At 42.0% G+C, this 23,847-nt stretch overlaps 2 protein-coding genes across 2 annotated transcripts; both read right to left on the reverse strand.

Moving 5' to 3' along the window:
- Nucleotides 1–226: 226 nt before the first annotated feature.
- Nucleotides 227–8,492, reverse strand: dnase1l1l (deoxyribonuclease I-like 1-like). Its single transcript, XM_084332621.1, has 9 exons — nt 8,367–8,492; nt 8,019–8,181; nt 4,697–4,785; nt 3,959–4,045; nt 3,755–3,876; nt 3,436–3,548; nt 3,165–3,322; nt 449–545; nt 227–347 (listed from the first exon to the last, which is right to left on the reverse strand). Exons 2-9 carry the CDS (start codon nt 8,160–8,162, stop codon nt 267–269), a joined length of 891 nt encoding a protein of 296 aa, XP_084188747.1. The 5' UTR covers nt 8,163–8,181; nt 8,367–8,492; the 3' UTR covers nt 227–266.
- A 1,599-nt stretch (nt 8,493–10,091) lies between these two features.
- traf3ip3 (TRAF3 interacting protein 3) lies at nt 10,092–22,341 on the reverse strand (the record flags this gene model as incomplete). Its single annotated transcript, XM_084333291.1, has 13 exons — nt 10,092–10,807; nt 11,005–11,121; nt 13,495–13,628; nt 15,711–15,846; nt 15,943–16,080; nt 16,974–17,117; nt 19,548–19,619; nt 20,387–20,482; nt 20,761–20,790; nt 20,940–20,967; nt 21,079–21,199; nt 21,285–21,438; nt 21,916–22,341. The coding sequence occupies 13 exons, from the start codon at nt 22,339–22,341 to the stop codon at nt 10,607–10,609; spliced, it is 1,797 nt and encodes a 598-aa protein (XP_084189417.1). The 3' UTR covers nt 10,092–10,606.
- Between the last annotated feature and the right edge of the window lie 1,506 nt (nt 22,342–23,847).

A 23,847-nucleotide genomic window follows, 5' to 3' on the forward strand; every position in this document is an offset into this window, starting at 1 on the left:
CCTTAACAGTAGGCTTAAAGGAACAGAGAGAGTAGGTGAGCAGCGGACAAAACCTCACACCTTCAGCAGTATCTTGAAATAATGTCAGCTTTGATGCGGTTTTTTACTTTCAAATGCACACCACAGAGCTCAGCACTCATAGACACACTCAAACACCTACTTCCTTTATGTTGAAACAACTGCTATTTATTGGTCTTTGAGACAACAGAGATGATGACTGCAGTGTTGACAAATTAATAGTGTAAATTCTGAACAATCATAATAATCTACAGTTCATGGCGGAGGAGGTAGCGATGGTTGGGTTTCAGGTCGACTTCTACTGGGAAGTGATCACTCACCCCCAGAGCCTGAAAGACAATCAAATTAATAAAATTAATATTACTCAAAAAAAAGGGACAAGTATATATATATAATCAAGTATCCTACAGTACAATTTTGAAATGTTTACCTCCTCCTCAGTCAGATGGAACTGCTCTTTAAAGTTGAAGGGCTGTGCTGAACCTGGAACTATCCCAGAGATAATCTCACGTCCGTGGACAACAATCCTGTTGTAGGATAAATATATATGTAAATATATGAAAACATACTGTATGCCTGGCATATGTACATGCTGTTATACTATAACCATTCATGCTGCTGACATTATGCATGCAGTAAATTACCAGTTATAACAATCCATGTACAAGTTATCAGAAACACACTAGTTATCTCCATTGTGAATACCAAGTAATTATTGAAGTCTACACTGTATTATTGTAGTGATTGATTGATTGATTGAAAACTTTATTAACAGATTGCAGAATGCGTACAATACAGTATGGCTCAATACACACAATTGTTAAGGGAATGCAGACCAGAGAAAGACTTTCGTCTTGTTTACATCAGGGTCCCCCATTTTCAATTCATCATAACATTTATGACATACACGACATACAAATATACAGTACTTTAGGTTAGTTGTAACGTTAGTTTAGGTTCGTGTTAACGTTAGATAATGTACAAAATAAACGTTTTCCGCTGCTATAGACGTCGCTCTTTTATTTTGAAACCCCCCAGAAAGGAAGTCATTATATTTGCTTTACTGACCGTCCGGTTCTGTGTTAGCTCCGGTTAGCTACGTGCAGTAGTTAGTATTATATTATCAATACCAGCCATTGGATTACTGTTTTCTAAATTGGGGAGGCTTTTAATCGTCAAGGTAAGAGGATTTTAAGTCATGGTATCCATAAACTTCAATCGGTTCGGATCCTTTGAATTAATGAGAATGTCCACAAACACGGCTTCACGTAGAAATCACTGGCTGCGCACAGAGACGAGTGCTTAGGCAAAATATTGTTCAGAGTATATTTGCTTAGAAAACGTAATTGTCTAATTCAATAATTTTTTATTTCTCCACGTGGTAAATACACAGGTCACAACATGTTTACATGAACATTTTGGAGTTGTATTTGGAGTGTATTTGGTGACTGTATACACTGTAAGGGAACGTCAGGCTATTGTCCTCCCCCACTTCCAGTGATGAAGCTAAGCTACGCTAACGGAGCGACTGTTCCCAAAGCTAAATGCACACACAGAGACAAAAAAGGTATGTATCTTCTTGTCTAACTCCAGGGAAGATGTTAAATAAGCTAATTTCCAAAAATGTTGGAGTTTTCCTTTAAGAGACAGAGTTTCTAAAAGAGAATATATACATTTGAGGGGGGAGAAACTGTACATTGGAGGGGGTTGGGTGGGGGGGGGGGGGGGGGGGGGTTGGACATTTACTGGGGCCAGTTTCGAATTGCAGCCTCCCGTAGGTGCTCTTTGAGAGCAGTTTTTAAGGTGGGTAGGGATTCATATTATTTTACGGCTGTGGGTAGGGCATTCCACATTGTTGTGGCATAATTGCAAAACATGTTTAGTCCCTTGTTTGAGCCGAATCTGGGTTGAACATGATTTGTGGAACTCCCTCTAGTGTTGTGGTCGTGGTATTCACTGACCTTTGGGAAGTATTTTGACATATACATGGGTATCTTAGTGGTGTAGTGTATCTTGTAGACCAGGCTCATTGCAAGTTGCTGTACTCTGTCGTCTACTCTAAGCCATCCTAGGTTGTCAAAATGGGCAGGGCTGAGGTGGGTTTTCGGAGTAAGGTCAAGCAGTAGCCTGACCAGTTTGTTTTGTGATGTTTGTAATCTTGTTTTTAGTGCCTTTGAGGTGCTTTGGTACCATGAGGTGCACGCATAGTCGTAGTACCCTTGAATGAGTGCTCCTGTTAGAGTCTTCAGGGTATTCTTGTTTACCAGAGAGGAGATCCGGTACAAGAATCTTGTTCGTTGGTTGACTTTTTTGATTACATTGATTGCCATTTTGTCACAGGAAATATTTGCCTCTAGGATGGAACCCAGGTATGTAATTTGATTTAATCTTTCCTTGTGACAATATTGTCACCCACTGTAACAGAGAAGCCGTTGGCCTTGCTGAGTTTGTTATTTGATCCAAAGAGAATGGACTCTGTTTTACCCAGGTGTAATGATAGTTTGTTATCAGCGAGCCAGGTGCAGATTCTGCCGAGTTCAGAGCTGAGGGCTTTTTCAACCTGCAACTTGTCCCTGTCAGAGACCAGCAGGGCTGAGTCGTCCACAAACAGGAACAAATTGCAGTCACAAGCTAATGACATGTCATTTGCATAAATTAGGAACAATAACGGTCCTAGTATGCTTCCTTGTGGAACACCACAGCTCACTGGGAGGGGGGGGGGGGGGGGTAGTGTACCGTTTACCTCCTCCATCTGTTCTCTCCCCTCCAGGTAGGATTGCATCCAGCTCACTGATGAACTATCAAAACCAATTGCTTTTATCTTGTCAATCAGAATGGAGTGATTGACAGTGTTGAAAGCCTTTTGGAGGTCCAGCATGACCATGCCACAGTATTTGCCCGCGTCCACCTCTTGTTTGATGTGGTCGTTCAACTAGAGAAGGCATGTGTCAGTGGAGTGGGATGTTCTGAAGCCAGATTGGAATTCGTAGATTTGCTTTTTTCTCCGTGAGGTACTTTTCGACCTGTTCGTAGACTATTTTTTCCATGACTTTCGAGGTAAGAATAGTAGCATTGTAGCTAGAACATCTCTAGTTATATTTAGTTGGTCTTATAAAGATGATATTTTGTCACACAGCATCTCTCACCTGTCATAAGCACAGTGTGTTTTCTGTCGGACTGTAGTATCCTGCTCATCTCCAATAAGCCAGCGGAACTTGGGGTCACTCCTCAAGCGGACAGCTCTCCAGCCCTTGATGGTGACGTAGCTGCAGCCAGCATTGAGGTCCCCTAAGATCAGCACATTCTACACAGAGGACAGGAAGTGACAGTTTCACTTTCATCATATGTGGAGTTAAGTTAACCCATGTGAGGTTGAGCTGTGGACATAAAATATTACATTTTGGCGGTTCAACTCACATCAGTCTTTAAGTTCTTATAGATTCCTTTGAAGACAGCATAGAGTTCATCAATCTCCTTCATGGCTGTTTTTGGACAGGTGTGCTGGCCAATCAGGACAAAATCCTTCACCACTAAAAAAAGATAACATTCATAGGATTAGGATGTCTCTCAATAATACAATAATAAATGTTCTTTTGTAATTTCATAAAATACTTGATTCTCTCAAACATTTGAGCAGTGAAATATCCTATTCCTATCATTCAATACTATGAATGATGAGGTGTCATGAAGTGTCACCTTTTTCCTAATACTGAAACATTTCTAGTTTTGTTCTCACAGGTAGTAGGGGAGTGAAACCGGACAATGAATGGCTCTCTGGAGAAAACATCTGTTTCATTGGTTCCCTTCCCCTCTAGTTTAGGATACTGATAATGCTCTTTGACCTGCAGCAAGTTACTCCTGCAACAAAAGGAAAATATGAAATGAATAAAGAAATATTGACTTTGTTTCCACTAATATGGTCACATTGTATGCGAGTTACCTGTAAATGTAGACATATTGTTCTTTGTATGAACTCCTTCCTAACCTCTCGCTCTCCACGTAGGAATACGAGTTGGATTTGTCAAACCTGGTGATAACAAGATCAAATGGCTTTTTATTATTTATTATTGTGAATGGAAATCTATTCTCTATCCTATATGAGAGCCGTACTGTATTGTACCCATTCTGAAATCTGTTAATACAAATTTCAATCAATCAATCAATCAAGAGAGGATCCAACACACATTTGCCTGCTCTCTCCGTAACTATAGCAGTGTATTTTCATTTCATTTCAACCTTTATTTAAAATCGTAAGCTTTTGAGGTTTCCCTCATTTACAGAAATTACGATTGTACAAATGTAAACAGTACATAATAAAAGCAATATTCACAGAAAATTAAACCCAACAGAGTCAAAATAAAAAAACGTTTTAAAATTATTTAAAAAATCAGCTAAAGCAGTTACACAATGGTCTTAAATCATACGTTTAAACATACCAAGGGAAGGGAGAACCTCCAACTTCAGAGAGAGTTGGAGGACATTCCAAGATTTAGAGGCATCAAGGAAAAGTATATTTGGCTCTGCAAGAATGAGAAACCTTGGATCCAAATATACACAATAGATTTTGTGTTCAATGGTCTCTTGCAGAGTTAAATATACACTGTGATTTAATGAAAGTCAGTTCATACAGTGGCAGATGTTTGAATACTGTCCTCAAAAAAGCCCCCTCAGCTTGTACCTGTTGAGATCTGTCACCAGAGTGGGTATGGCTGCTCCCTTGGAGTCTCGGACCTCTTGGATCAGACATAGATCACACCGAACAAGGATCTAAGGGAATGAAACGCAAGACTTATCAATCAATCAATCAATCAATCAATCAATCAATCAATCAATCAATCAATCAAATTTATTTATATAGCACGTTTAAACATGACGCTTGTCAACCAAAGTGCTTCACATAGCTAAGCTAAGTACAAAGAAAAGTATAAAATAAACTGAAAAATTAAATAAAATCAACGGATAGACAAAGGAAAAACAGAACAACACGTCAACAAGTACGGCAAGAGTCAGAGTGAGTCAGGGAAGGCCAGGCGATATAGGTGGGTTTTGAGTTTTGATTTAAAAGACTCAATGGAGGGGGCAGATTTAATGGACATGGGGATGCTGTTCCAGAGGTCAGGGGCTGCGACCGCAAAAGCACGTCCCCCCCCCTAGACTTGAAGTTAGACCTACGGGTGGTTAGGAGACCCTTATCAGCCGATCTGAGGGTCCTGGCGTTGGTATAGGGGGTGAGGAGGTCTGCTAGGTAAGCAGGGGCCTTACCATTTAGGGCTTTATAAACCAATAAAAGGACCTTGTCAACAGTCTCCTACTTGTGTGGACGTCATTATAAGTTATGTATAGTTTAGTATAGTATACATACTGTACTATACATACTGTACCCATACTGTACTATACCTTACTGTCATACTGTACTATACCTTCCTGTGATACTATACTATAGCTTACTGTCACACTGTACTATACCTTACTGAACTGTACATACTGTAATATACCTTACTGAACTATACATACTGTACGATACCTTACTGTCATACTGTACTATACCTTACTGAACTATATACTGTACTATACCTTACTGTCATACTGTATTATACCGTACTGAACTATACATACTGTATGATACCTTACTGTCATACTGTACTATACCTTACTGAACTATACATACTGTACGATACCTTACTGTCATACTGTACTATACCTTACTGAACTATATACTGTACTATACCTTACTGTCATACTGTATTATACCGTACTGAACTATACATACTGTACTATACCTTACTGAACTATACATACTGTGCTATACTTTACTGTCATACTGTATTATACCATACTGAACTATACATACTGTGCTATACTTTACTGTCATACTGTATTATACCGTACTGAACTATACATACTGTGCTATACCGTACTGTCATACTGTACTATACCTTACTGAACTATATACTGTACTATACCATACTGTCATTCTGTACTATACCTTACTGAACTATACATACTGTACTATAGCCTACTGTCATACTGTACTATACCTTACTGTCATGCTGTATACTAGCTCAGGGGTTCCCAAACTTTTCAGGCCGGGACCCAGAAAATAAGGCGTCAGAGAGCCGCGGCCCAATGCACATCGTCAGGCTTTTTTTTTCTTTTTTTTTGCCAGGCGACCGATTTTTTAAGCCAAATATCACTTCAATCCTATTAAGTTAGTTCATGTTAGTTATTCATTTATATGTGCTATTTATGAGAGGGATAACTTGTTGCAAAATAATAATGATAATAATAATAGCCTCATTAAAATACTATTGTTGCTTCGGTTGTTTTCAGCGTTTTATGTGCATAATCTGTTATTTAGTTTGAAATGTTCGTTGAAATAAGTAGATTTTTCGTTTTTGTTTATTTATTAAGTTAATATAAAACCATATAGTCACATTTTAGAATACAATAGAATAGAATTTTAGAATACAACTAGAAACACTGTCCTGGCCTGCTTCTAAGTTCAGTGGCCTGACAAAAAAAAAAACGTTTTCTTTTATTTCTTTTATTTTTGGAAACCATCTCGCGCCCCTCCCGTGGCTGCTCGCGGCCCACCTTTGGGTCGCGACCCCGACTTTGGGAACCACTGTACTAGCTTACTGTCATGCTGTACTATACATACTGTACTATACCTTACTGTCATACTGTACTATACATTACTGGCATGCTGTACTATACCTTACTGTACTATAGCTTACTGCACTATACCTTACTGTCACGCTGTACTATACCTTACTGTACTATAGCTTACTGTACTATAGCTTACTGCACTATACCTTACTGGCATGCTGTACTATACCTTACTGTACTATACCTTACTGTACTATAGCTTACTGTACTATAGCTTACTGCACTATACCTTACTGTCACGCTGTACTATACCTTACTGTCATACTGTACTATACCTTACTGAACTATACATACTGTACTATAGCCTACTGTCATACTGTACTATACCTTACTGTCATGCTGTATAATAGCTTACTGTCATGCTGTACTATACATACTGTACTATACCTTACTGTCATACTGTACTATACATTACTGGCATGCTGTACTATACCTTACTGTACTATAGCTTACTGTACTATAGCTTACTGCACTATACCTTACTGTCACGCTGTACTATACCTTACTGTACTATAGCTTACTGTACTATAGCTTACTGCACTATACCTTACTGTCATGCTGTACTATACCTTACTGTACTATAGCTTACTGTACTATAGCTTACTGCACTATACCTTACTGTCACGCTGTACTATACCTTACTGGCATGCTGTACTATACCTTACTGTACTATAGCTTACTGTACTATAGCTTACTGCACTATACCTTACTGTCACGCTGTACTATACCTTACTGTACTATAGCTTACTGTACTATAGCTTACTGCACTATACCTTACTGTCACGCTGTGCTATACCTTACTGTCACGCTGTACTATACCTTACTGTCACGCTGTACTATACCTTACTGTCACGCTGTACTATACCTTACTGTCACGCTGTACTATACCTTACTGTCACGCTGTACTATACCTTACTGTCATGCTGTACTATACCTTACTGTCACGCTGTACTATACCTTACTGTCACGCTGTACTATACCTTACTGTCACGCTGTACTATACCTTACTGTCATGCTGTACTATACCTTACTGTCACACTGTACTATAGCTTACTGTCATGCTGTAATATACTTTACTGTCACTCTGTACTATACCTTACTGTCACGCTGTACTATACCTTACTGTAATATACTTTACTGTCACTCTGTACTATACCTTACTGTCATGCTGTACTATACCTTACTGTCATGCTGTACTATACCTTACTGTACTATACCTTACTGTCACGCTGTACTATACCTTACTGTCATGCTGTACTATAGCTTACTGTACTATAGCTTACTGTCATGCTGTACTATAGCTTACTGTACTATAACTTACTGTACTATACCTTGAGCAGAATCCCCATAACCTTCTTGTTGCTGGCCTTTGCTTCTCCAAAGCTCTGGATGTTAAAAGCGCAGATCTTCAGCGAGAGTGCAATGTTCCAAAGACATAGCCCCACCAGACACAGCAGGAGAACTGGAGGCCTCATCTTGTAGTACAAAATGTCTCTGTAAACGACCAAGAAGAGTTTGTCAACATCCTGTTATCGATCATGTGATATAAATATTACATAACATGTGGAGACATTCGTACGCGCAGTTGTTACATGGCATTAGTGACTTACAGTATGTTAAATCTACTATGACAAAAAAAGAAGGTCCAGCCTCACATTTATCAATCGGTCGTCTCTTACCTTCAACGCTTGGTTCCCAGGGATATTTACTGCAGGCCATAGAAGATACATCTCTTGAATGGCTTGTGGTCTATTTGGGGAACATACAGGTAAACGTTGGTGAAAGACAGAGGGCAGGGATCTGTGCGCTGGATATGCTGTGTCAGTCTGTTCACTGAGAATGGAGCTTTATCTGGAATGGTTAAAAACCACTGAACTGAAAGAACAATGGCCTCCGTCCCGTTCAGAAAGTTCAGCTGTGTATTGTCTCCAACTTTTGTCTCCAAATCTTTGCTAAGCCTATTTATCCATAAGTAATGTAGCTGTATATTAGGTATTTGGGGACAAAGAAGTTGTTCTCATATAGCAATAATGATTGCCAGTCTTGCCTAAATGTTGTTAGTTAATAACCTTTTTTAACATTTGAACTGACTGCTTCTGTAACATTTGAACTGACTGCTTCTTTAACATTTGAACTGACTGCTTCTTTAACATTTGAACTGACTGCTTTTTGAACATTTTGAACTGACTGCTTCTTTAACGTTTTGAACTGACTGCTTCTTTAACATTTGAACTGACTGCTTCTTTAACATTTGAACTGACTGCTTCTGTAACATTTTGAACTGACTGCTTCTTTAACATTTGAACTGACTGCTTCTTTAACATTTGAACTGACTGCTTCTTTAACATCTGAACTGACTGCTTCTTTAACATTTGAACTGACTGCTTCTGTAACATTTTGAACTGACTGCTTCTTTAACATTTGAACTGACTGCTTTTTTTACATTTGAACTGACCTTCTGTAACATTTTGAACTGACTGCTTCTTTAACGTTTTGAACTGACTGCTTCTGTAACATTTGAACTGACTGCTTCTTTAATGTTTTAAACTGACTGATTCTTTAACATTTGAACTGACTGCTTCTTTAACATTTGAACTGACTGCTTCTTTAACATTTGAACTGACTGGGGCGGCTACGTGGCGTAGTGGGCAAGGTACTCGCCACGAAATGCTGGAGACGCTGGGCTCGTCAGTTCGAGCCCAGCGCTCCACATTTGCTTTCAGTTTAGCTGGTCGTCCACAGTAATACACATTGGCCGTATTACGGGGAGGGAAACTGAAGGGTGGGGATCGGGCGTTGTGGACAGCGACTCCTACAGGTCGGTTGGTGCGCCTGCGCAGTAGAATCAGCAAGTGTCGGGGGCAGCGTGAGCCTCCCACGCATTACTCCTCGCCACTGAGAGATCGAGCTGCGCAGGTGAAAAGATGCGACTGCTGTTACCTCAAGTACCGGAGGGGACTTGTGCTATGTATGACTTAGTCCACATTGCAGCCGGCTTGTGGGAGGCAAGAAACAGCGTCCGTGACAGGGGAGGGTTGAATTGGATGATACGAAATTGGGATGGGAGAAAATATAGAAAATGGGAGAAAAAGTGGATAAAAAAAAAAACATTTGAACTGACTGCATCTTTAACATTTGAACTGACTGCTTCTTTAACATCTGAACTGACTGCATCTTTATCATTTTAACTGACTGCTTCTGTAACGTTTTGAACTGACTGCTTCTTTAATATTTTGAACTGACTGCTCTTTAACATATGAACATTAATGATTATGTGTAACACATCTCCTGACTCTAGAACTGTAAACCCCTAAACACCCCTTTAATTTTTTTATTGCATTTTTATTCAAATATTTAAAAATATACATGCAATGTAAATAAAAAGTACAAGTATGGCACAGAAAGTCATTTGACTTATTTCCACTCTGGTCCTAAAACCAGTTTTGGGAAATCATGACAGCCCAACCAAAACATACGTTTCATACCTTATACTTCCCTCAAATGTACTGTTTCATTCAATCGTATGCCTTTACCTTCTGTTGTTAATAGCAATTGAGACATTTCTCAAAATGTGATCGTCAAACAACTTTCATAATGCAAGATTACAATTTATTTTTGCAGGTTTCTATTTGTCTCATTCCAAACAGAGGTATCTGGCGACTGGCGAACATAACGTTGAACTTCTGGATGTGTTGCTTTGGTACAACTTGTGCAGCACACAGTATGCATGTAAAAAAAAAACATATTTATATAGTACATGGTTTATGCTTCAGTTCACTTGAGTTACATTTCTAATACACATACTCAGCACATACTCACTTTAAAATAACAAACAAACCAATAACTTAACACAGCCCTGAAACAATCTCTTCCTTTCACAGTAACAACTACGTTAAAAAATCCCTGGGCAGTGCTGCTTTCATGTGGGTCTAAAACACCCCGAGTGTAGAGAAGAAGCCATGCATAATAGATAATCTTCAACGCGTGCCTCGATATCCAAGCACAAGGCCTCCACTTGCTCCCTGAAAGGGGGATGCCACAGCCACAACACGGCGACCCCGACTGCGGCCAGGAGTAGAAGCAGGAACACGCACAGCCTCCACCAGGAGCCACACGGCCTCTATACAGAGAGAAAAGAAGAACAACAATGATCATTGTTGCATAGTTAGGTTTCTGTGCTGCTCTGATGTGGCCGGCACTGAGGAAGAAGATAAGGAGGTAGGGAGTATAATAGAAACAAGTTATAATAGAGGGTATTATAGTAGACATGGTTCTCAGGTTTCCGTGTTAAAAGAATACCACACACACACAGCTCACCCTGCTGTGGCGACGGTGGCTCAGCTGTCGGAGCTCTTCCCTGCACTGCGTCAGCCGGGTCTGACTGGACTGACACTCCTGCTCCATGGTCTCCAGCTCCGTCTGCAGCTCCTCACACTGTACAGCACACACAGACAAAGACACACACATGCATGCACACTAATGCGTGAGTGCTCATTCACCCTACTGCTATATTACATCATTACACACACATACATAGACACACGAGAGGGTGAACAGTTTTAAGTACCTCAGAGCCCACATATCCGAGGACTTGACATGGACCACACACATTGACAGTGTAGTGAAAAATGCACGGCAACACCTCTACTTCCTTAGGCGCCTAAGGAAGTTCAAAGTGAGTCAGAAGATCCTCAAGAACTTCTACTCATGCACAATAGAGAGCATCCTGACTGGTAACATCACCTCCTGGTTTGGAAATAGCACTGCACAAGAGCGTAGCAGACTACAGAGAGTGGCCCGTTCAGCCGAACGCACAATTGGAGGTGGGCTTCCCACTCTCCAGGACATTTACAACAAGCGTTGCAGGGGCAAGGCTAAGAGAATAATCAAAGACTCTAGTCACCCAACCAACTGCCTCTTTGAACTGCTGCGGTCAGGCAAGCGATACCGGAGTCTCATGGCCAGTACAGAGAGACTCAGAAGGAGCTTCTATCCCCAGGCCATCAGGATGCTCAATGACAATGACACTATGTACTAACAACCCATCATCTACACTCACAGCAGCACACACATCCACACGCACACACTTTAAATAAACACTCACCGTAACACCCACTCTAGACACTTTTTTTTTTATTATGTTTTTGGTAGATTTTTATTTGTTTGTACTACCGGGCAGTCCGGTAGAGAGAGAGACAGAGGAAAAACGGGAGACAGAGCGGGGGGAAGACATTCGGCAAAGGACACCGGGTCCGGGAATCGAACCCGGGCCGGCCGCTTCGCAACACAGCGTGTTACATGGGTCGCCACTTGGGTGCCCCACTTTAGACACTTTAACACACTTTATATTTATTAGCAACGAGATTGCACTACAATCCATACCTCATTGCACCTTACCCTAAGTTGTACCTCATCCCATTTCTGCATTGTACCTCACTGTTACTCTTTTTTTTACTGTGTATTGTATTGTATGTATATTGACTGAACACTTTTTGTTTACGTACTTTTGACTTTTTCTATTTTATACTTTTTATCTATTTTTATCTAGCACAATCCCAGGAGCTCATACAGAAAAAAGCATTTCATGGAAAAGTATTCTGTATTTTACTATGACAACTATTAAACAAACTTGAACAAACTTGAAACACACACATGCATAAACAAAGACACAAATGCGCGAGTGCTAATTCACCCTACTGCTATATTACATAATTTCTATCTCCACTTTAATTATGGATGCTTTGCATGGATAATATCAAACACCCAAAATCCACCTGTAAACAAAAGGACAGCCCTGTGCCAAAAATAAAGACCACCTGGCAGACCTGTTGATGGGGCTGACGGATTGGAACATCTTGACATGAGTTTGACACACATTTAGTAAAATGCCTCCATCTCTGTGGCTATGGTGGGTTGAAACAGACACAGAGACATTGCTTTTTATCTACAAATCATAACCTGTATCAATAAGACCATCATTAATGCTCAAAGGTATTATGGAATGATGCTTCTATGTCATTGTATAGGGGTGACAGTGGCACAGGAGATGGAGGTGGTCTGGTAATCGGTAGGTTCCCAGGTCGATTCCGGCTCCTCCCGGGAGTCCTTGAGCAAGACACATAACCCCTAACTGCTCCTTTTTTAATGGTTGCTGCCGCATTCGGCATGTGAATGTGTGAGTGAACAGGTGAATGTGAGGCATGCGTTGTGAGACATGAGTTGTAAAGCGCTTTGGATAAAGGTGTTGTATAAATAATATACATTATATATATTATGAATTATTATGAATTATATATATTATAAATATTATATTTATATATATATAAATGCACCCATTTGTATACCATCATCCATGGCTGTGAGGGGACTGGTGTTGGTGAATCAATTTTGGCTCCACACACGTAGGAGTCCAGTGTTTTCTGTTCTTGTCACTTAAAGGGATAGTACATTTTTGCCCTATTTACTACATACCAATGATGGTGTTGATTGGTAGAGTCCTTTCTCAGCGCAATCCATGCTGTTCCTCATACTAGCTCCGCCTAGTTAGCCACATAATAATGCAAAGTCAGTGGGGTCAAGCTCCTGTCTGTACAAGTTGACTGAAACTAACTGAAATCTACTCCACAGTGCACACAGAATAGATTTAAGTTAGCTTCGGTCAGCTTGTACAGATAGGAGCTTAACCCATTAATATGAGGAACAACATGGATTGTGGAAGTAGGAAATAAAGCCAGGCTTCCAAAAAAATCAGAACTACCCCTTTATTAATCAAGGCAGAGTGAGTGAGCGGAGATCTCCCCTCATCACCTCTCTCTCCTTCAGCTGCAGTCTGTCCTGAGTCTGAGAGAGCTGCTCCTCCAGCTGGGAGTCTCTCCTCACAGCCTGGTTCTTCTCTGGCTCCTCACGCTGCACCACGAGGTCCTCCCTCTCAGAACTGTCATCTACGGGAGACAAGGACAAGTGGGGACACCTTACTCTCTCACACCACACTCTACCATGATGTATAGGTCATAACGTCTGTATGGCACTGAGGAGCACTGATGCGATTATGAACTAAATTTCACAGGCTATTAACTAGGATTTAGACTGAGGCTTTTATAGACTTGTCTTGGAATATTGACTAGGGATTAGCGTCCTCGTTGACCATTAGCCAGAGTCACATGACTTGGACTCGAGTCACAAAGTTGATGACTTTAGACTTGACTAAAAAAAAAATACTTGCAACTCAACTTTGACTTTAACACCAATGACTCGTGACTTCACTCAGACTTGAGCCTCATGACTTGAAAGACTTGATACTCTCCCCATGCCCAAAAGGTAAAAACAGTATGCTTAGTGTAAAGCAAATCAACTTGTTTTCCCTGATTACAGTTCCACTTTGGACCAATCCATCAGCTGCCACTCAAGTAGCACAAGCAGAGACGCAAGTTGTCAGTACAGAATCATCTACATTTAATATACTATTAACTATTACTCTGTTGACTTTAAAGTTTGTAAAGCCATTGCATTTGTAAAGAACCCATTAGGACTTGTTTAGGACTCGAAATCCTCAAATCTCGAATTCAGACTTGTGACTTGCTTGAGACTCGCCTGTCTTGATTTGGGACCTAACTTGGGAATAGCCAGTCTTGACTTTATGTTTATGTTTATTAGGATCCCCATTAGTCATCATCAACGTGTTGACATCAACTTGGGACTTGAGTGTAAAGACTTCAGACTTGCATGACTTGGTCCCACCTCTGGCATTAGCAGAGTAATTACAAAAGCTTAAAGACAACTGTACTCCATAGGCTCTCACTCTGACCTCTAAGGCCTTGTCCAGACGAAGACGGAAGCGATCTTTTTCGTTTTCATTTCAAAAAAGTTTTCCGTAAACACGAAATCGTCTCAAGAAATATATGCGTCCAAACAAAACCACTGAAACGCTGTATTGCTGTGACAAATGTACAAAATAAACGTCTTTCCTGTTTTAGACGTCGCTCTTTTGTTTTGAAACCCCCCGGCCAGAAGTGCTATTGTTGTTTTCGCTAGCGGAACAACTTGTGTCGTCTGGTTCTGTGCTTTTGAGCTAACGCTAGTTTCCAAAGGAGAGGAGAGAGACACCGTGCAAATGCAGCTACAGGCAATCGAGGAGGAAGAGCTGCTGATTTTAATCGGCAGGAGAGAGAGAGCGCGTCAAAGCCGTATATAATATGGTGCGGTCGTAGGCACGACAGCGCAGCTCGAACTACCTGTTGTATTATATTAATTGATTGATATTTAACTTGTCCCTGTGTCCAGTCCTTTCGACTAGCCCCACCCTATCGCGTCATCGGTTCAGGAAAGATGCGTACTGGCTTGTAAAGACGGGAAAGCAAGGGTGGCATTGATTGATTGATTTATTGTGTCTTCAGATTTGTTCACTCTGGGACCCATTCTCAGAAAATAGCGTATTCAGGCTCCCAGAACGCGGTTCCGTCTGGACTTTTTTTTCGTGTAACGTCAGAGGTCCAACTCTGTATCTTGTAGCCATGCCCTTAACTCTGGTCCCACATCAAAGAGGCTGGCTTCCGAGGGTGGTTTGTATAGGGGGCAGATGGTCAGGATGTGGTCAACAGTCTGCTCAGGGTCTCCACACTCACATGCAGCGCTGTCTGCCAGGCCCCACTTCTTTAAGGATGCTTTAAAGCGACCAACCCCAGATCTTAAACGGTTCAGCAGAACCCATTGCCGGCGTGGAAGATCGTCTCCTGTGGCGCCATCTCCTGGATCCCAGATGTAGTGGTGGAAAATACTTTGGCGGATACACCCAAAATCGTCGTCGTCTGGACAAGGCCTAAGGCTTTACTCCATAGGCTCTCAGTCTGACCTCTAAGGCTTTACTCCATAGGCTCTCAGTCTGACCTCTAAGGCTTTACTGCATAGGCTCTCAGTCTGACCTCTAAGGCTTTACTCCATAGGCTCTCAGTCTGACCTCTAAGGCTTTACTGCATAGGCTCTCAGTCTGACCTCTAAGGCTTTACTCCATAGGCTCTCAGTCTGACCTCTAAGGCTGTGGATCTCGTCTCTCAGAGTCTCTCCGTTCTCCTCTAGCAGGTTGATGTTGTAAAGTAGCTCCTCCTTCTCCTGCTGCAGTGACCCCAACGCCTCCCTCAGCTCCGCCTCCTGCTCCCTGGACAGCTGTACAGGAAAGAAAAACACATGGCTTCGTATCACGTTCTGGCGACCTTTCAGATTAAACAACCCCACTGACCACAGCATACTGTATTATGGCACCTCCAGTTGGCTGTGCAGCTGCTGCAGCTGTCCAGTGCAGAGCGCTTGATTCTCCTTCAGCCGACCGGAGGTCAGTCTCAGCTCCTCACACAGTCCCTGCCACCTCAACGCCTCTGCCTTGACTGCCTGCAGCGTCTCCTGGTGGGACACATAGGGAGTGTATGCCGACATTGGAAGTTTCACTGGGTTCAACAGTGCTCTGTGGCTCCCCCTTTGATGATGATGATTTGCTCATCTCTGGCATCACAACAATAATCACAGACTTGTGCTTTGATTAACGCTAGGTGCAAAGAGCTCGTTTTACATAAATCAAATCAAATCAAATGTATTTGTATAGCCCGAGATCACATGGAATTGCCCCCATGGGCTGTACAAGTCAAGAAGAAACATCACAATATATCAAAAACAAAAAACACCATAAAATCTAAATATGCAACACTCCCAGACTTTCCCCAATGAAGATAAGGAATGACTCACTAAAAACCTAGCAATAACAACAACAAAAAAGCACCACAGGCAACGTGGAGGAGAGAAACTTCAGATGGGCTGTTCAAAGGGGATCCCCCAACTGAATGTCAGTGATAATATAGTGTTGCTATGGATGATAGATGGATGGAGAATAGAACAGGCAAATGAGGGCGACGTAGAGTGGATCCATTGTGCAATACATGACTGAATTAATTCACAGGACAACAATGTGGAAAAAGCAATTGTACACATTTGTCAATTAAATAAGACTATTCAAATACCTGATTGATCAATTACTTAATTTCTTTAGTCAGGGACAGTCCCACAGAATTAGTTTAATGTTATATTGTTTAATTGATCTAATTCTATTGACCTCTTTGAACTGTTTACACTGAATATGTAAATATACAGTAAAAGAAAGAAAGAAGGAAACTTTGTGATGAGATGAATGATGATCATGTTGATGTTGAGTGTTCTTCTTATCATCACTTCCACTAGTGACAGCATAGCCTAGCTCTTACTGTGCACTGAGACTCAGGATATTACCCAACAGTGGGCCCCACCTGGAGAATTTCTGTCTTGCCGAGGGCCTCTGCCTTCTCCTCCGTGGCCTTCTGTATGGCAGCCAAGGCCAGCTCCTCATACACCACCTTCTGCTTCTCCATCTGGAGCACCAGCTTCTTCACTCCATCCTTCATGGGGAACTTCTGGAGGAAGAGGGGCAAGAAACATGGCCTGGGTAAACCTAGAAATTATTATGGGGTTGTAAACCAATGCAAACATTGCAGAACCGCTCTCAATCTTCATAGCACTGAATTGTGAATATTATATAGTACATGACTGATTTTGGAAGTCGGTGCAAACAAGAAAAGCATGGAAAGTCTAGGGTTACCCTAACTCTAACCCTAACCCCCTAACCCTAACCTGTCCAGTTCTGCGACTAGGGTGAAAGGTGTGACACTTGTTGTTCACGCGCTTAACTCATGGGACGCCAGTCACGATGATAGTCAGGTTAACTCGCCGATGCTTGAGCGCCAATCACGACGATAGTCGGGTTTTAATCGTTATTTATTTTATTAGCGATATCCATTCATTTTCATCCATCCAACCTGATGTTATCGTTGGGAATGGGTCTGAGCTCGCAAAAGGGCAAATACCGCCGCCTATCGTCTCCCGGATGGTATTGTACATCATTGGATTGGATTGGCTGGGGATGTGCATCAAAAGAAAATCCGGTCCAGGTTTTCCTTCTCGGGCATGCAGTATCGTTATACCACATTGACTGGGGAGACTGGGAGCAGCGTGGATTATGTGTTTTGGATATATAACGTTGGATCAATAAACGCGATCAATATTTGGAATGGCGATCAGGAATTGGATTAATCTTTTTGCAGGACATCAGATGTGAGGTAAGGAATTTATGTTATGAATCTTGGGTTAATCAGATGTTCCTTTCACCGCCATCGGAGCGTGTGTGTGTGTGTGTGTGTGTGTGTGTGTGTGTGTGTGTGTGTGTGCGTGCCGTTGGCACCGACCAATGCACGGATAAGCGATTTTTCAGCCTGAGGACACATATACTATCGATAATCTAGCGTTTATTTGAAAACTATTCATAAATCAGCCGAAAAATGACAACGTGTTTTGTGTATTCCACTAAAGGGCTATTATCGCGTCTTTCTCTGGAATTACTAGAAATCACCAAAACTATACTCGTATTCAAAACGGTATAAAACCGAAATGTACAGATGAAAAAACGATCCGTTTTGTACATGTTGACTGCAAGCAACTCATTGAAAAGCGACGGGTGTATTAGACCCATAGCCATAATTTAAGATATATTTTAAGCACTCGCAAATCTCCCCGTCCTCCCATTGATTAAAGCAGCGACCATCTAGTCATAATTTCCCAGAAGACTTGTGGCGCTCAATGAGTTAATAGTGATTGTTTTAAAAAAACAAACATGGATTATTGTAATGTGAGTCCAAGATGTGAGCTACTTTTTTGGCATATACATAAAATCTAGCCAACGCTATCCACAAACACACATGAAGAAAACCCTAACCCATTTGACCAGTTCTGCGACTAAGGTGCCTCAAGGGTTAAAAAAAATAAAATAAAAAAAACATGTTGCTCCTGTGACAACTGCTGTCAACCCGCTGAAGAAAGATAAAACAAACCAAAAAGGCATAGAGAGAACCTTTGAATCAACCGCACGCACCGAGCGGCCAATAGCTGATGAGTGCTCCTCTTTTTCTATTTTTCTCCCATCCCAATTCCCTGTGCCAATTCTCCCCTCCCCTGTCTTGAACGTTGCTCGCATATGCCACCCACTGGTCGGTTGTAGGGAGGATAGAAGCCTTGCATCACGTGTTCCCACCGATACACGAGGAGGCAGCCTGTCACATCTTTTCACCTGCCAGCGCGGACTCTCATTGGCGAGGTGTAATGTGTGGGAGGCTCACACTACCCCTGCCATTTCCTGTCTCTGCTGTGCAGGCGTCCCCCAACCGACCTGTAGGAGTCGCTGTCCACAACGTCCAGATTACCACCCATCGACTTCCACCCACTAACTCTGCCAATTGAGTTAATATGACGGCTGGCCCAAGCCGGAGGCAACGCCGACAGCCGGAGTCGAACTCGGTGTCTCTTGCGTTGGTGACGAGCGCAATGTCCACTGTGCCACCCAACCGCCCGGAGTGCTGCTATTCTTAAGCACCGAGTGGTAACCTCATTCCCAGTTTTATCTCCTCCGTGAGATAAAGCCTGGTAAAGAATTACTGCCGAAAGTGTGTATGGAGTAGAATTTCCGGTGTATGTACTTCCCCTGGAAGCTGCCTCCGAACGGACCAAACTTTCCCCGAATCCTATCGGCAAACAAGCTAGAACGTCCCGGTCATGTAGTAAATTCTTCAGGCAAAGCCGTTGCAGTGGCTTAAACGAGGAAATATTGTGCACTTCACACGTTTCTATAATTGTTTTGTCGAAACCGGAAAGCCTGTAGCCGGTACTTCCTGTACTTCCGTTTACACACTTTAGGAGGCATATTTTACCAGCCTAACCGAGTGGCCAATAGCTGATGAGTGCTGCTATTCTAACGCACCGAGCGGCCAATAGCTGATGAGTGCTGCTATTCTTACCTGCAGGGAGACTTGCAGCTGTGCCTCCAGACCCTTGATCTTGTTTCTCAGCAGGTCCTCGCTGCAGCGGCTCTGTGTGGTCGGGTTAGAGAGGAAACGGCTGTCTGTCACACTGAAACGGATACGTTCTGTGCCTCCACCACCTGCACCAACTGTGGCACAAAGGGAACTTGCAGAAGGAACGAGTCACAGTCCAAAATAGGACTGTGATGTCATACACAACGGGTAAAGTGTGACTTATAGCATAGAAGTTAACACATAGTAACATACCTGAATGGAAAATATACTTTTCACAAGAAGATATATTAATATTAACCCTCAAATCAAGATATTCTAATCTACAGTGCAAATGTAATTTCCTGCAGGAAGGGAAACATTTTCACATCTTTCTCGCTAACGTTCAGCACGGTCAGAGTAACTAAAATAGACCCAAAGAGCCTCACAGAGAGTCGTAGAGCACTTATGAAGTGGGCTACTACCTACAACATCTACTGACTGACACACCCTTCCTGTGTGATGGCTTGCACTCTTCCTATTCAGTAGAGAGAGGAGCAGGAAGTGCCTAACCACAGGCCTCAAAAGAGACATATGATAACTGCCTGACTGTGATGGACTGTTTTGCAATCCGCCAACGAGTCGATATACAGAGCAGGTTATTCAGCTACAGTGAATACAATTTATTTAATGTAGTGCGTGTGTGTGCGTGTGTGTGTGTGTGTGCATGTGTGTACGTGCACACGCATGTGTCTGTCTGTCTTGTTTGTGAATGTGTGTAACTACAGATAAGAAATTTGCTTTAGAGGAATAGCCAACGAGTAGTGGATGTAGGAGGGTCTTACTGTCCACAGTGTTTTAAAGGAGCACAGCAGGATGGCAGCGCTCTCCTGAAGGACAGACAGCTTCTTCTGCACTGCCTCCTCTCTCCACAGAGCCTCCTGACGGGAGCAGGACACAACAGAGGAGAAAAGGGTTTTTGATGGATTTTAAGTTCACTCATCATTTATCAAGGTTTCAATTTGACAGTTAAAACCAACTTGCGTTTTATCAAAATGATGTGTCATTTTATGCAAAAGTTGAAATTTGGTAAAGAACAATGACATCTTTGGCCCCAAGGATATCATGGCAGACAGCAATCTGTACTCAGATCAGTGCTGATGGTAGCTTTAACAGATAGAACACGGCTCAAAATGCACTTATAGGCTGTTTGATTTACCTGCAAGCAGTCAGCTAGCCCTTGAACATCCTGTTAGGGAGAGATGAGAGACGAGTTAAGACCGACACGTTTTGTCTTCATTCTGATCTCTACTGACACTCGCTAATAAGCATAGTTCACCCTCATCAACACCTCATATAGATAAATAACACGAGTCAAACTAAATTATAGAAACTTACAGATTCCCTGACGATGGCAAAGCCGGGCCTGTAAATAAGAAACATATTTCAACGTAGTCCAACAGACTACATAGAACAGATCACAAAGTCTTCTGAAGTTCTGATATAATCTGAGATTTGACAGTGGAGTTGGACTCACCCTGTCTGCACGCCGGCCTCTCTTGTAATCTTCTGAAGGATTTTTTCAGTTTGGCGTGAGAATCTTTCAAGTTGGAGATTCTTTTGATTTAGAAGGAACGTACTGATGCTTGCCTTTGGGCCTTCAAAAGAGAAAATAGCACATAGTCGGTATGGATCGAATAGCGTTATGCAGTCAAACATTCTCTGCAACAGCTAAAGAATTACCATTCATACTTTTGGCTGTCTTTTTGGAAACTTTTACTCTCTGCTGGTCTGGTTTCTTCATCCCGTGTATGGAGACAGATGGAGCTGCCGCTTGCTCTCTTGTGAAGCTTTTCTCTTGGCTTACCAGTGCTACAGGCTTGGACCACAATGAAGCCTGGTGGAAAGGAGAGAGGAGAGGATAACTATGATATTATTCCTTAGAGCAGGGGTGCTAAAGGTTGTTGAAGGGGAGGGGCGAAGGCTGAACACGTAACAAGTGTGGAGAGTGGCAGGCCAGAACATTTGTCTGTACATATCATTTAGAATGAGTAAATACGTTTCTTAGGTATTATATGGTTGTAATAAACACTTTGTTTAATAAAAATCACTCTTCATATTTAAATATCATCAAAATGTACCTAATAGTATGTTGTATAATTTTTTAGACCCAGAGAGATATGCTACAACTGTGGAATCCCAGGATGATCACAGGTGGATACTAATAACATTTAACATTACATTTGAGGCATTTTGCAGGTGTTCTCATCCTGCACAACTTACAACAACTGCAACAGTAGAACAAGGTCATATTGCACACACTTGTCATTTCAAAAGAATGTTAAAGTTGAAAAGTTTCTTCTTTTGTTTTTACCCAGGTACTGGTGCTTAGGTCATCGTCTTGCTTGGGGCTTGGGGTCAACATGACCAATGGGCGTCCATTAGAGGTAGGGGTCTTTTGGGTATTGGCATGCAATGTCTCTGAGGTCACCAGACAATGAGATGTCCTTGAAAATGTCTTTACTGTGGGTTTTCTTTTTGGACAACAGTCTCTTGCCTTCACGGGCGTTAAAAGACATGGATCTGGGCTCACTGATCGCCTCTTCAGAAACTCCAGTTGCCTCTTTCGCTGTAGTTCATACTTCATCCATTTGTCGTCTACTTGTCTCGTAGGGCTCCGGCATGAGGTCACGTTGTTGCGTCCTCTAAGGCATTCCCGTTTCTCTGCTCTTCTCTCCAGTATTTCATCAAAGTCTTTCACTGGGGAGCACTGTGTCTCCCTGTCATCCAGGTTATCCATGATGCAGTGGGTCCTCTCCTGGCTGCTGTGCTGTTGCTGTGCCTCAGTCCTACAATGGTAATTTCCCAGAACACAGTCACAGTCATCAATCAAAATTGAACATACAGTATGCAAACAATTTAGTTGGAAACATATCATGCTGGACTAAATTGAAATAACATGGTTGAAACTGTGGTTCACAAGTTTCACAGGTACAGAATGTGGGCTCATTAAGCCATGGAGGTGAAACATGCCACAGGTGTAATGACTTAATTGCTTATGTCTCCTAAATGTTCATTAAAAGAATAAGTGGCAGAAATGTGTGTAAACACTGTAACACTGCGAGTGTTTGACATCAGCTGACCCTGTAGAGGGTTGGGCCTGGGCTCCGACAACATGTGTAGAGTGAATATCAATGGTTAAAGCCTATTACAACAAAGCTAAGGGTTTTAACTAAGATGCTCAGAACGGTGTGTAGCAGTGTCAATTGCTGTGTTAACACATGATAGATATAATGTAGTAACAGCATTAGTAGTAGTAGTAGTAGTGAAAGTTGTAGTAGTAATAGTAGTAGTAGTAGTAGTAGTAGTAGTAGTAGTAGTAGTAGTAGTAGTAGTAGTAGTAGTAGTAGTAGTAGTAGTAGTAGTAGTAGTAGTAGTAGTAGTAGTAGTAGTAGTAGTAGTAGTAGTAGTAGTAGTAGTAGTAGTAGTAGTAGTAGTAGTAGTAGTAGTAGTAGTAGTAGTAGTAGTAGTAGTAGTAGTAGTAGTAGTAGTAGTAGTAGTAGTAGTAGTAGTAGTAGTAGTAGTAGTAGTAGTAGTAGTAGTAGTAGTGGGTTCCATCCTAGAGGCAAATCTTTCCTGTGACAAAATGGCATCCAATGTAATAAAAAAAGTCAACCAACGAACTAGATTCTTGTACCGGATCTCCTCTCTGGTAAACAAGAATACCCTGAAGACTCTGGCAGGAGCACTCATTCAAGGGTACTATGACTATGCGTGCACCTCATGGTACCAAAGCACCTCAAAGGCGCTTAAAACAAAATTACAAACATCACAAAACAAACTGGTCAGACTACTACTTGACCTGAACCCCAGAACCCACCTCACCCCTGCCCACTTTGACAACCTAGGATGGCTTAGAGTAGACGACAGAGTACAGCAACTTGCAATGGGCCTGGTCTACAAGATACACTATACGACCGGGGTGCCCATGTACATGTCAAAATACTTCCCAAAGGTCAGTGAATACCACAACCACTACACCAGAGGAAGCTCAACAAATCATGTTAAACCCAGATTCGGCTCAAACAAGGGACTAAACACGTTTCGCAATTATGCCACAACAATGTGGAACGCCCTACCCAAAGCTGTAAAGGAATGTGAATCCCTGCCCACATTCAAAACCGCTCTTAAAGAGCACCTACGGGAGGCTGCAATTCGAAACTGGCCACCGTAAATGCCCAAAACCCCCACCACCTCCTAATAGACAGTCTCCTCCCCACCGCATGTATATATTCCCTCCCCGCCG

Source organism: Notolepis coatsorum (genome assembly GCF_963971535.1).
Source record: "Notolepis coatsorum genome assembly, chromosome: 17".
NCBI classification, from domain to species: Eukaryota; Metazoa; Chordata; class Actinopteri; order Aulopiformes; family Paralepididae; genus Notolepis; species Notolepis coatsorum.